Here is a 12,510-nt window from a genome sequence, read left to right on the forward strand (position 1 = left end):
TTATTGTAAATTCACGTTTCTGCACGGACGAAGTTGAAGCACGGAACCGGAAGTACATCATTCACAACTTCCACACGTGTGAAAGATGTGATTGGGTTAATTTAGTTCACTGTTATCTTGTTTTTACGGAATACAATAAAAACATTTATAACAGAAGTCAGTCAAAATTAAAGCACCAAGTAAGTGACGATGGCTGAGATAGTCCAACAGCGGATAGAAAATCGAATCCCAGAGTTGGAACAGTTGGAGAGAGTGGGACTGTTCAGCAAAAAAGAAATCAAGTAAGATTAAGAACACCCTTTTGCTTAGCTACCTTGCAATGGTAGCAACAATCTTTGAAGTTGTATTACATCATATTCATCTCCCAATTACAGATCCATGCTAAAAAGGGCGACAGCTTTAGAATACAAACTGCATCGATTGATCATAACCAAAGTTGACTTCATTGCATACATTCAGGTGAGTGCCAAATAAAAAAAGAACAGTGAATAAAGCAAGAGAATGTGTGTATGGGCAATCAAAAACAAGTATTATAAACTGTGTGGTTCGAGCCCTGAATGCTGATTGGCACGGGTATGACCAAACATTTATTTTTACTGCTGTAATTACATTGGTAACCAGTTTATAATAACAATAAAAGGCACCTCGGGGGTTTGTGATATATGGCCAATATACCACGGCTAAGGGCTGTCTCCAGGCACTCTGCGTTGCGATTGAGAACAGACGTTAGCCGTGGTATATTGGCAATACGAGGTGCCTTATTGCTTAATTATTCAATGTATTAATCTGTGTTATTTCTTTGTTATTTCAGTATGAAATCAATGTCTTAGAGCTGATAAAGAAGAGAAGATCGGTAAGTTTTGAATCTCATATGTAATAATATATGAAGGATTTGTTTCATTGGGTCATTTCATTTTGTAGGCTACACATTCGCAGCTAAAACTTGAATTGTAGTATAGGCCTACAAATAAAGAGAATAACAATTAGGTTGATTAACAAAACAATTAAAGTGACGTTGATGAAGCCAGCTTCGGAGAGTTCCCTCACAACAGAGTTTGCCAGCTCATGGCAGAGGCTAGTGTTTCTGACAACCCACTGAAATTAAGATAGATTATTTGATGATGGTGATACCTGATGATGCATTTCATTTGGCTTGCTAGCTCTGATGTTGTCCTCAGCCTCTCTGTAGCCTTCCTGTGATGCCAGGTGATGGAGTTGGCTTGATGGCCCTGATGTCATCCTTAGCTCAACCTCTCTGGATGTGCATCCACTTGGGTGATGTCTCTGCAGTTACTATAGCACAAAAAAAGCTCACCACACATCAGTCCAGAGCAGTAGTCATGCTCACTACGAACTCTTTGCCATTTCCACAATGCAGTCAGGTCTCATAAGGCAGGGGTCTATATAAGCCTAGCTGTATGCCTGTCCGACCTCAGAAACAATGTTCCACTTTTAAATTTCGATCTCTGTACAATACTAAGAACAATGCAGTGTGAAAAGGCCTATCATAGAAGCCGGTGCTGAGTTTGATGCGTCTTTTAAATACAAACGTTAGCCGGCAACTAGCAATCTAGCTAGCCTAGCCAAACATGCAGACTTGCCATCAGTCCTTCAACTCCATGGGTAAAAACAACCAGATATATCTAATCAACACTCAATGACTTATCAAAAAAAAGGATAGAAAAAATATATATTATTAAAATCATCTAAATTATGTACAAAATATACAGAGCTCTCTGTTTAGGCTGCCTTACGGCACCATGGCAACCACAGAATCCAGTAATAATAATAATATCCACTTTCAGTATCATGCTAGAGTTTACAACCAATGAATGACTACAAGTCCATTGAAGTTCTATGAAATATTGAATATCTGTATCAGGAGTTCATATTTGTTCCTCATGTTTCATTTTTAGCGCATCGGCTATCAGTTCAAAAGAGAGGAGATTGAGTTTTCCATCATCTCGAGGATCAACAACATTTTCAGAAGGGCCACAACTAAATGGAAGGTACTATACAAGCCCTATATGACATAGCTATTAGCTACGGGATGTTGAATATTTCAAACAGCGCTATGCAGAAGGCACCAAAGAAGTCAGTGGACAGACCAATAATAAGACATCCTCTTTTTGCAGGATGATGTGCAGTTGTGGCTCTCTCACATTGCTTTCTGTAAGAAATGGGTAAGTTTAAGTTATCTTGGGTTCTTAACTGATAAACGTTGAATAAATGTTGTGTTCTGGTGCTGAAACTGTACTTTTTGTTATCATCTCAAATAGAACACAAAGGGTCAACTCAGCAAGGTGTTCTCCTCCATGCTTGCCATTCATCCTGAGAAACCAGGTAGATTTCTCATTATACTATGGTGACATACCACATCAATGGCATATGTCATTGTAATGCACACTGAGTGTACAAAACATTAGGAATACATTCAGTTGCACCCCTTTCACAACAGCCTCAATTCGTCGGGGCATGTACTCTACAAGGTGTAGAAAGCGTTCCACAGGGATGCTGGCCCATGTTGACTCCAATGCTTCCCACAGTTGTGTCAAGTTGGCTGGATGTCCTTTGGGTGGTGGACCGTTCTTGATACACACGGGAAACTGTTGAGCGTAGAAAAACCCAGCAGTGGTGCAGTTCTTGACACACTCAAACCAGTGCGCCTGGCACCTACTACCATACCCCATTCAAAGGCGCTTAAATCTTTTGTCTTGCCCATTCACCCTCTGAATGGCACACATACACAATCCATGTCTCAATTGTCTCCAGGCTTAAAAATCCTTCTTTAACCTGTCTCCTCCACTTCACCTCCACTGATTTTGAAGTGGATTTAACAGGTGACATCATTAAGGGATCATAGCTTTTCACCTGGCCAGTCTGTCATGGAAAGAGCAGGTGTTCCTAATGTTTTGTACACTCAGTGTATAATAATATTCAATTTAGCATACACTTTTATCCAAAGCAACTTATTCATGCATGCATACATTTTACGTATGGGTGGTCCCGGGAATCGAACCCACTACCCTGGCGTTACAAGCGCCGTGCTCTACCAACTGAGCTGCAAAGGACCACTATATACACGACATATCCTATCATTGCTCCAGTTGTTTGAGTGGAAGACAGTGCCTAGTCAGCAGAATCATTGATTGCCTCTCCAGCCCTCTGGATCATGGCTGCCAAGAGCGAGCTGGAGGACAGAAACTCTTCAGAGAGCGCCAGACACCTGTTCCTGCGTGCTCTACGCTTCCACCCGGAAAGCAAGAAGGTCTACCAGGAGGTAAGGAGTTGGATGGCATTTGATTTTCAATTAATTGAAGAATTACCACATTAGGCTTGAAGCTAAAATGCTATGGAAATCTAAGTGCTGTGGCAGCAAACACTGAATGCACACAAAGCTGAAATGTAGCAGGACCACTGTTTAAAACCCCCAGGATGTTTGATACCCATGTCTCTACCTGAACAGTACTTCCGTATGGAGCTGTTGCACGCTGAGAAACTGAGAAAGCAACAGAAGGAGCTGGAGCAGGCTGAGATAGATGTGGTGAGTACACACACACACACACACCTTTTGAGTTTCTTCTTTTTGTACTGGGTCACTGATTGTCCTCTTCCACTCTACAGGGAGAGTATGAGTTCTCCCCTGAGATCATGAGTGGCAAACTGGCCGAGGTGGTGTACAGAGATGCTACTGGGAAAATCCAAGGTGAGCTGTTTTACATTGCATTGTATTCTATGCCATTGTATTGCCTAACAGTCATCTGTATGCCTACTTTGGTTATTAAGAGAGTAGAGACAGTGTTTTGGAGATGTTAATGGATTTCTCTGTGCTGTCCACAGGAGCTGATTTCATCCTGTCTCTTTTGACCATCGCCGCCATCTTTGACTTCACTAAAGAACTACAGGACACCATTATACAAGAGTAAGGCTCATCTTTGCTTTGTTCATCAGTGTTGGCTTTTCCCTGTGACATTTAGCACAAACACTGAGTGTGATAGCTTCTATAACGTGCCTGGTATTCCATAAAACAAACAGCGTCATCTAAAACAATTTTTGGTTACTGATCTCTGTATTCATTATTCAACAAGACACAACACACACTGACCATGCTGAATGTCCTGTCCCCAGCCTGCAGAGCAAGTACACAGACGACTCAGTGACGTGGGACTTCATGGCCAAGCGGGAGCTGGAGGCGACGGTGGGGGAGGAGCTTCAGTCAGCCAAGGGGCGGGCCTCTGACATCGCCAGGAGAGAGGAGCGCTGCTGCCAGGTCTACGAGGAGGGCCTCAACAGCCTCAACACAGGTACGTACACACAACAAACAGAAATGCACACATCAACACAGGTTAGACAAAAACACAACACATTACAAACACACAGGTAAGACGCCACACAAAACTTAACATAGGTAGACACAACACAATGCAAATAAAGACCTCGACACGTGTAAACGCGATACAACTCAACACAAGTGACGAGTTGGATGAAGTGTAATGGAGGAGGTTCGGGGACTACGCTCACGTGATGGGTAACCTTGCCTGAGACCTGAAAAGTTGCATTTGCATCCCAAACCTAGGCTTGGCAGGCTAATAGTGTCGTCTGGGTTCCAGGAGACACTGCTTTGATTCATGTTGGTCACAAACAACTAGGGATGGGCATTTAGACTTTTTTCTTTTTTACTGTTCGAGTACTCACATTCGTTTTTTTCTAGTACTCAAGTATTTAAATAAATATATATATTTTTAGAACACTGGAAATGTTTTTTTTGTGCCATTTATTTATATACCAACAGTGCATTTTGAATTCGTTGAAACCGTAATATCAACTGGTCATATTATATCGTGGAACACAATGTTAAAAAAGGTAGTTACGTCAGCAGTGGCGCTTGCTTGTAGAAGCCTTCTGTTAGCAATCAAAAGGACTACATAAAGGTAGGTTAAGTAATTAAATATGAACTGAAATCAAATTGCCCCATTTATATATTCAGTCAACAAAAAACAAGCCATTTGAGAATCATTCATTGAAACAGTAATTAGCTGTTTTAACTGCTCAGTTCTGGCGGGGTCACAGCGGCGCTTTTCAGTGGCAAAAGATGTGATGCGAGATTGTTGCTACTTGTCCCCCTCCGATATCGTTTCTTTGCGCTTGATAAGCATATGATTTATCATGGAGCTAGTTGTGCTATGATAGGAGAGCTTGATATTGCTTAGTTTGCCATTGCAAACCATGCTGATAGTGCTCATTTCACGCTATGTGCCTGAAACATCAAAATCAACAAAACATATTTCATTAAACTGCTGACAGCTCCTCTCTCTGCGTGCTGGAGAAAGGAATGAAGGAGAGGAGGAACTGGAAACACATGGTGGTGAGATTCTGTAGCTAAAGGCCATGTGTCAGCCTATTAATTTTATTAGGCTATTCAAAATCGAATGTAAATTCACTATAATTGTAGGTTCACTACTCTGTAAGCCGCCCTGCACAATCAATGAACCAACACATCGCCTAGGCCAGTGTTTCCCAACCCTGGTCCTCCAGTACCCCCAACAGGACACATTTGTATTTTAACCCTGGACAAGCATACCTGATTCAACTTGTCAGCTAATCATGAAGCCCTCAATGAGTTGAATGAGGTGTATTTGTCCAGGGCTACAACGAAAATGTGTACTGTTGGGGTTACACGAGGACCAGGGTTGGGAAACACTGGCCTAGGCCTATAGGTTCTCTCCCAGACTGATGGATATAAAGCAGGGTTCTTCAATTCCGGTCCTGGAGGGCCGAAACACCTCTGTTTTTCATCCTCTCCTTCTAATCAGGGGCTAATTCAGACCTGGGACACCAGGTGAGTGCAATTAACTACCAGGTAGAAATAAAAAACAGAAATGTTTCGGCCCTCCAGGACCGGAATTGAAGAACCCTGATATAAAGTTTGGAGCGTAGCATAAAGTAACCAGTCCATCCAATATGCATAATAATACAGTCCACACTCAAAAGGTGATTACTAGAGTTTGGAGCCTACACCAAATTATGTACCAAATAAATCTTTATATTTTTTATTATATATATAATTTGTTTTTCTGCTGTGCTTAATATGCAGTAGGCTATGTATTGTATAACTGCACAATCATTTTAATTCAGGCTTTTTTTCAGGCTTGGGCTCATATATAGGCCTATAACTGTAAGTCGCTCTGGATAAGAGCCGTCTGCTAAATGACTAAAATGTGAAATGTAATGTGTATGCATAAGCTCTAATATGCGTATAGTGTTCTACAAGCGACATCTTAAATGCTTTGAATTAATCATCACCTTAAAATGCTGACCCTTTATATGTTTGGCTTTGAAACAAGATCCACAACGACCATGTTTTCCACTCAGTTTTAATCTGTTGTTGAACTTCTTTCTTGAAATTGATCGATCATAGTGGGGTCAAACAATGTAGCCTTCATTTGCATTCATGTCAGAGTGATTAGAGGGACAATAGAGCGCTTAGTACCAGGCCATTAGCGACCTGACATCGTTAGCGAGTTGGGTACTACCAACACATCGATGCCTTTCATGTACAGAGAGCATAGGAGGAGATTACCATGACTGAACGTTCATGTGGAATTTGACTGCCGTCATGACTCATGACTGCCAGTCACCGCAACAGCCCTAGTGATGACTGGTCTCTCTTTTCTGTGTTCCAGAGGCCATGTGGGCGTGCTACGTGTCCTTCTGCCTGGAGAGGTTCAAGAGGAAAACCAATGTCCAGGAGCTGAAGGAGAAGGTCAACATTTCAAGCCATGACTAATTGCTGATGAGCACTTTTTAGTGAAGAATATTGATAGGTTATTGATGATCTAATGTTAATATGACTAGTATATTAGTGAAATGAGTGTAGGGTTCTATAAGACAGAAATCTGACCTGTGTGTGTGTTGGCATCCCTCAGAGGCAGGAGAGGCTGCTGGCAGTGCTTCAGCGTGCCCACGACTCCTCACTGCTGAAGGAGGACTTCTACAAGAACTGGGTAAGAAGATTTCTTATGACGAGAGTAAATCTAGGACAGTAATTGTATCAACATAGGCTATCTAATGTACAAACATACAGCATAGCAACCAATAGGATACAACATGTAACAGTTTCCTGTGGGTGTGTGTCCCTCCGTCCGTCTGTTCAGCTGCAGGTCTTACTCTCATCAGGAGACTCAGAGCAGACTGCTGCCATTGCCATGGCAGCCACCCAGCGCTACAGACAATCTGTGGACGTGTGGTGCCTGGCCCTGCAGACGATGGTGCATCTGGGGAGTGGCGCCACGGGCAAGCTATTCCAGGATGCCCTAACACACGTGAATCCCAAGGTACACACACACACAGTCATTAAGTGCTGCTGTGAAAGTGGGGCAGCTCCAACTCTGTCCCAGATACTTTCCTACAGCATATTAACTTACTCAAATGACTGGATGGGCTCAATTCAATCAAACCCACAGTGCAGTATTTACGTGGTAGTTCCAAATGACATGACAGAATTGCTTCAGGTACTGTTAAATCCTATTACTAATACCAGGTAGACTTTCCTCACAGAAATTCTTCAGGTACTGTAAAAACCTATTACTAATACCAGGTAGACTTTCCTCACATGTAAATTCTTCTAGTTTTAAGAATAAGACTCCTGCACGGGCAGTATTAGTTACAAAGACACTGCATTAACATTGCTATTGTGGGCTTAATTGAATCCAGCCCACAGTCAGAGGTTTTTCCAACGCTTCGCCGTGTCGTGTTTGGAGGTCAGCGCGCAGAGCTTTGTACCCACTGGGCAAAAACTGGTTGAATCAACGTTGTTTCCACTTCATTTCAACAAAAATATTCTATGTGATGACGTTGAATCAACATGGAACACTGGTTGGATTTGAAAAAAGTAATCAATGTGAGGGAATTTTGCCTTTTTTTTCACCCAACTTTTAACCTAAATCCATTTTGTTGATTTCACGTTAGTAGACGCTGAACTGACGTCTGTGCCCAGTGGGTAGTATGTAGTAGAGCTGGGATGATAAACCAATTATCGACACTGACCATACCGATCACTTATCGCAGGCATTTTGCTGATATCGTTACGATAAGTAGCCTATACTAGAGAAATGTGAAGTTTGAAATGAAATAAGTTTGCTAATATGGGTGATTGTTTAGGGGACAACTGATGGCTACAACCATCAAACTAGTAGTAGTAGTATAAAGGATCATTAATAAGACTGTGGTGCACATTGTTGTAAACATATCGTTCTATTCATTATCGCATCAATTCAGGTAGTTTATCGCGAAATAGATTTTGTAGCTAGTCATTCATTGTTATGATGGGTGTTGCGCAATGTAAGGGGCGGCTCACGAGAAGGGTCTGACTGTGTGAGGGGGGAGTATGTTCACCCTCCACTTCGTTTTGTAATTATGTAGTCACAAAGACATTGTTGATCCGGGGTGTGAGTTGCGAAATAATATGGGCCCAATGGGATTGTCTCTGGAATGTAAAAAACATTCTAAGATTTATGGGAAAATGAGTATCTTACAAAAATGTTTGGAGCATCGGAGTGTGCAGGCCGTACTTACTGGTAACACTTTTTCCAGCCCAGCAACCCATGAAAATATTTTATATGTAAAAGGAGCATCTTACCTGATGTTAACCACCCTGTTCTTGTCTGTTGACAGTTGAGTTTGCCCCTGTGGCAGCTGCAGGTGGAGTGGAGCATGACATCACAGAGCCCAGAGGAAACTGAGGCCCTGTTTCAGGTACAGAACCAAACCCAACCTCTCAAATTACATTAGTCTGTTATGACATTTCAATACAATGCCAGTTTACATTTGTCATAATTCGAATCTCAGTCCAGACAGTGCTTTGACCAAGCTTTTTCTGGTTCTATGTCATTCTTGGCCTCCATTGTGTCATAGTGCAAAAGCAGTAGTGCCTCATAGGCTGTGTTTACACAGGCAGCTTAATTCTGATCTTTTGACCAATGGCATCAGATCTCTTTCAGAACTGATCTGATTGGTCAAAACACCAGTTTGTGTAAACGCAGCCATATTTGCTTACATACAATGTTGCCTGGTTGGATGAGAATTAGTTGTAACAGTTTGTTTTTCCTCTGCTCTCAGAGAGGTCTGCTGTCTGTGGTGCCTGCCGTTTCCATGGAGATAAAGGAAAAGTACATTGACTGGTCCTACAGGGCCGGAGGCTACAAGAAAGCCAGGAAGACCTTCACAAGGTACTGAATATTAATAATAATATTATATTATTCATTTTTCTCACCAGTTCTGTATTGAAGGCCAAATCATTACAATGGTGATTCTAATTCACAGTACTTATTTTGTACAACGTATCCTCGTTTTAGATTTGTAAGTCGCTCTGGATAAGAGTGTCTGCTAAATGATGTAAATGTAGATGACTTATTACTATGCATTTACTAAGTTAAGCATTTTGACAATTTTTTTTAATGTAATTTTACCTTCTCTTATTTTCCAGTTTGCATGAGAGCCGGCCCTTCTCCAAGGCCTTTTTCACCAGAATGATCCAGATTGAGAAAGATCAAGTAAGTGTGTCAAGTCACAATGTATGAGGAAACAAGAACCCAAGTCCATGCTCAGACAAATGCATGTGGCAACCAACCAAGTCTCAAACTAGCCTGTTGTTCCAATATCAACACATGTTGTTGTGGCTTCATGTAGAACATGTTGTATCAAGGGTTTAACTATTCACACTGTTAGGATTTTGTAAGCCTGTTCCCAGATCTGTTTGTGTTGCATAGACAACTCTTATGGTCGTTAACAAGGCTGGTGTACTAACTGGAATGATGTGACTGTTCTTTTAGGAGACTCCCAAGATGAGCAACCTGAGGGACTTCTATGAGAGAGCCCTGAGGGAATTCGGCTCCACAGATGATGGTGAGATTCTGAAAACACATTCAAAGCAGCCCATTTAAAATAAGTCCCACAGGGATTCTTTCATGTCAGTTGTTACACTAACAACTAAAAGACTTCCAATAGGCCAGTAGAAGAATGAACAAGACATACATGGTCGGAACTACAGGGTTTGCAGGCTTTTATTAGAGCCCAACATTAACACAACTGATTCAACAGGAACTTTTATTAACTGATTGAGGTGTTTTAGTATGGCAGGAATATAAACCTTTACATCCTGTAGTTTTCTGGGACCAGAGATGCTGAACCTGGTCAAATTAAGTTCAGATGGTCACTCAGGACTGTCTGAATGGCTTTTTCCCTCCAGATCTGTGGCTGGAGTACATCAGAGAGGAGCTGGGGGCAAGCGGCCAGCCAGAAAACTGTGGGAAGATCCACTGGAGAGCCATGAAGCTGCTGGAGGGGGAGAGTGTGGAGAGATTCACTGCCCAGTATACCCTGCTGCAGACTGGACACATCTAGAACACACATTACCCCCCTCTGTCCAAGAAGTGGACTGTTCCAACAGTGTTGTGGGAAACAGCTTACTGTGCAACTGAAGTTCAGATGAGTAGGTAGAAGTTGCTCCTAACCACTGATACAGGGTCAGAACTATTTGATCATCCTAATGGTTAAGGTTAGGATTGGGGATAGGGTAATCTGATCCTAGATCTGTGGTTAAGGGCAACTAATACCTAGAGACGGTAATAACAAGCTGTTCTGTTTATATGGAGAGTTAAATTTGTACTTTACATTTCCTTGCATTTAGTATACAACGTGGTGTTTCATGCAAGTTTACAACTTCCATTTTTGAAGAGTTATGTTAATGTACACATCAGTAAGGATTTAATATTTTATGTATTTACAAACATTAACTTTGTCGCTGTAAACTTTAAATAAAACCATCCCAACAGTCTCCTATTTCTATTGTGTTCTGTCTGTAGGTCAATATCACACTTTGTAGCACATGGGATTATCGTTTCAATAACCAGTGCATCACATGACTACTTACATACATGTGAGTATTATGACCCTGTCCCTGAACGACCCCTGACTTGCTTCCTCAGACTGGAGCCTAGGGATGGCAGTAGGTCCACTGACCAACCAGTGCTTTGTGAAACCTTTTCTTGATTACAGAGTTAACAGATTCAGCTCTATACAATACATTTATCTGCAGTCAGAACATTGCACTCTCCTGATCCTTATAGTACACATACAGTACCAGTCAAAAGTTTGGACACTTACTCATTCAAGGGTTTTTCTTTATCTTTACTATTTTTTACATTGTAGAATAATAGTGAAGACATCAAAACTATGAAATAACACATATGGAATCATGTAGTAACCCAAAAATTGTTAAACAAATCAAAATATATTTTAGATTCTTCAAAGTAGCCACCCTTTGCCTTGATGACAGCTTTGCACACTCTTGGCATTCTCTCAACCAGCTTCATGAGGAATGCTTTTCCAACAGTCTTGAAGGAGTTCCCACATATGCTGAGCACTTGTTGGCTGCTTTTCCTTCACTCTGCGGTCCAACTCATCCCAAACCATCTCAATTGGGTTGAGGTCGGGTGATCTGATGCAGCACTCCATCACTCTCCATGGTCAAATAGCCCTTACACAGCCTGGAGGTGTGTTGGGTCATTGTCCTGTTGAAAAACAAATGATAGTCCCACTAAGCCCAAACCAGATGGGATGGCGTATCGCTGCAGAATGGACAGATTTCCACAGGTCTAATGTCCATAGCTTGTGTTTCTTGGCCCAAGCAAGTCTCTTCTTATTATTGGTGTCCATTAGTAGTGGTTTCTTTGAAGAAATTTGACCATGAAGGCCTGATTCACGGTCTCCTCTGAACAGTTGATGTTGAGATGTGTCTGTTACTTGAACTCTGTGAAGCATTTATTTGGGCTGCAATCTGAGGTGCAGTTAATTCTTATGAACTTATCCTCAGCAGCAGAGGTAACTCTGGGTCTTCCTTTCCTGTGGCGGTCCTCATGAGAGCCAGTTTCATCATAGCGCTTGATGGTTTTTGCGACTGCACTTGAAAAAACTCACGATTGACTGACCTTCATGTCTTAAAGTAATGATGGACTGTCGTTTCTCTTCGCTTATTTGAGCTGTTCTTGCCATAATATGGACTTGGTCTTTTACCAAATAGGACTATCTTCTGTATACCACCCCAACCTTGACACAACACAACTGATTGGCTCAAACTAATTAAGAAGGAAATAAATTCCACAAATTAACTTTTAACAAGGCACACCTGTTCATTGAAATGCATTCCAGGTGATTACCTCATGAAGCTGGTTGAGAGAATGCCAAGAGTGTGCAAAGCTGTCATCAAGGCAAAGGGTGGCTATTTGAAGAATCTCAAATATAAAATATATTTTGATTTGTTTAACACTTATTTGGTTACTACATGATTCCATATGTGTTATTTCATAGTTTTGATGTTTTCACTATTATTCTACAATGTAGAAAATCGTAAAAATAAAGAAAAACCCTTGAATGAGTAGGTGTGTCCAAACTTTTGACTGGTACTGTACATTCACAAGTGATTAAATGTTTTGTTGCCATGGAGGCCGTTTG

The 12,510-nt window shown here is 41.5% G+C and overlaps 1 protein-coding gene across 1 annotated transcript; it reads left to right on the forward strand.

Annotated features, from left to right (window-relative positions):
- Nucleotides 1-34: 34 nt before the first annotated feature.
- LOC123485512 (U3 small nucleolar RNA-associated protein 6 homolog) lies at nucleotides 35-10,412 on the forward strand. Its single transcript, XM_045216464.1, has 19 exons — nucleotides 35-281; nucleotides 375-459; nucleotides 812-853; nucleotides 1,917-2,009; nucleotides 2,136-2,183; nucleotides 2,280-2,343; nucleotides 3,162-3,280; nucleotides 3,467-3,544; nucleotides 3,625-3,706; nucleotides 3,841-3,922; nucleotides 4,129-4,304; nucleotides 6,684-6,763; nucleotides 6,927-7,004; nucleotides 7,155-7,334; nucleotides 8,674-8,754; nucleotides 9,118-9,227; nucleotides 9,485-9,551; nucleotides 9,831-9,903; nucleotides 10,247-10,412. Exons 1-19 carry the CDS (start codon nucleotides 190-192, stop codon nucleotides 10,399-10,401), a joined length of 1,785 nt encoding a protein of 594 aa, XP_045072399.1. The 5' UTR covers nucleotides 35-189; the 3' UTR covers nucleotides 10,402-10,412.
- The last annotated feature ends 2,098 nt before the right edge of the window (nucleotides 10,413-12,510 follow it).

This window comes from Coregonus clupeaformis, unplaced genomic scaffold, assembly GCF_020615455.1.
Source record: "Coregonus clupeaformis isolate EN_2021a unplaced genomic scaffold, ASM2061545v1 scaf0715, whole genome shotgun sequence".
Classification (NCBI taxonomy): Eukaryota; Metazoa; Chordata; class Actinopteri; order Salmoniformes; family Salmonidae; genus Coregonus; species Coregonus clupeaformis.

What these genes read in the sequence shown, in the direction of transcription:
- LOC123485512 (XM_045216464.1), top strand. Translation starts at nt 190, where the DNA reads ATGGCTGAGATAGTCCAACAGCGGATAGAAAATCGAATCCCAGAGTTG. An exon ending in TTGCTTTCTGTAAGAAATGG is followed by an intron (nt 2,184 to 2,279) that starts GTAAGTTTAAGT and finishes CATCTCAAATAG; the next exon opens with AACACAAAGGGTCAACTCAG. An exon ending in CATTCATCCTGAGAAACCAG is followed by an intron (nt 2,344 to 3,161) that starts GTAGATTTCTCA and finishes TTGCCTCTCCAG; the next exon opens with CCCTCTGGATCATGGCTGCC.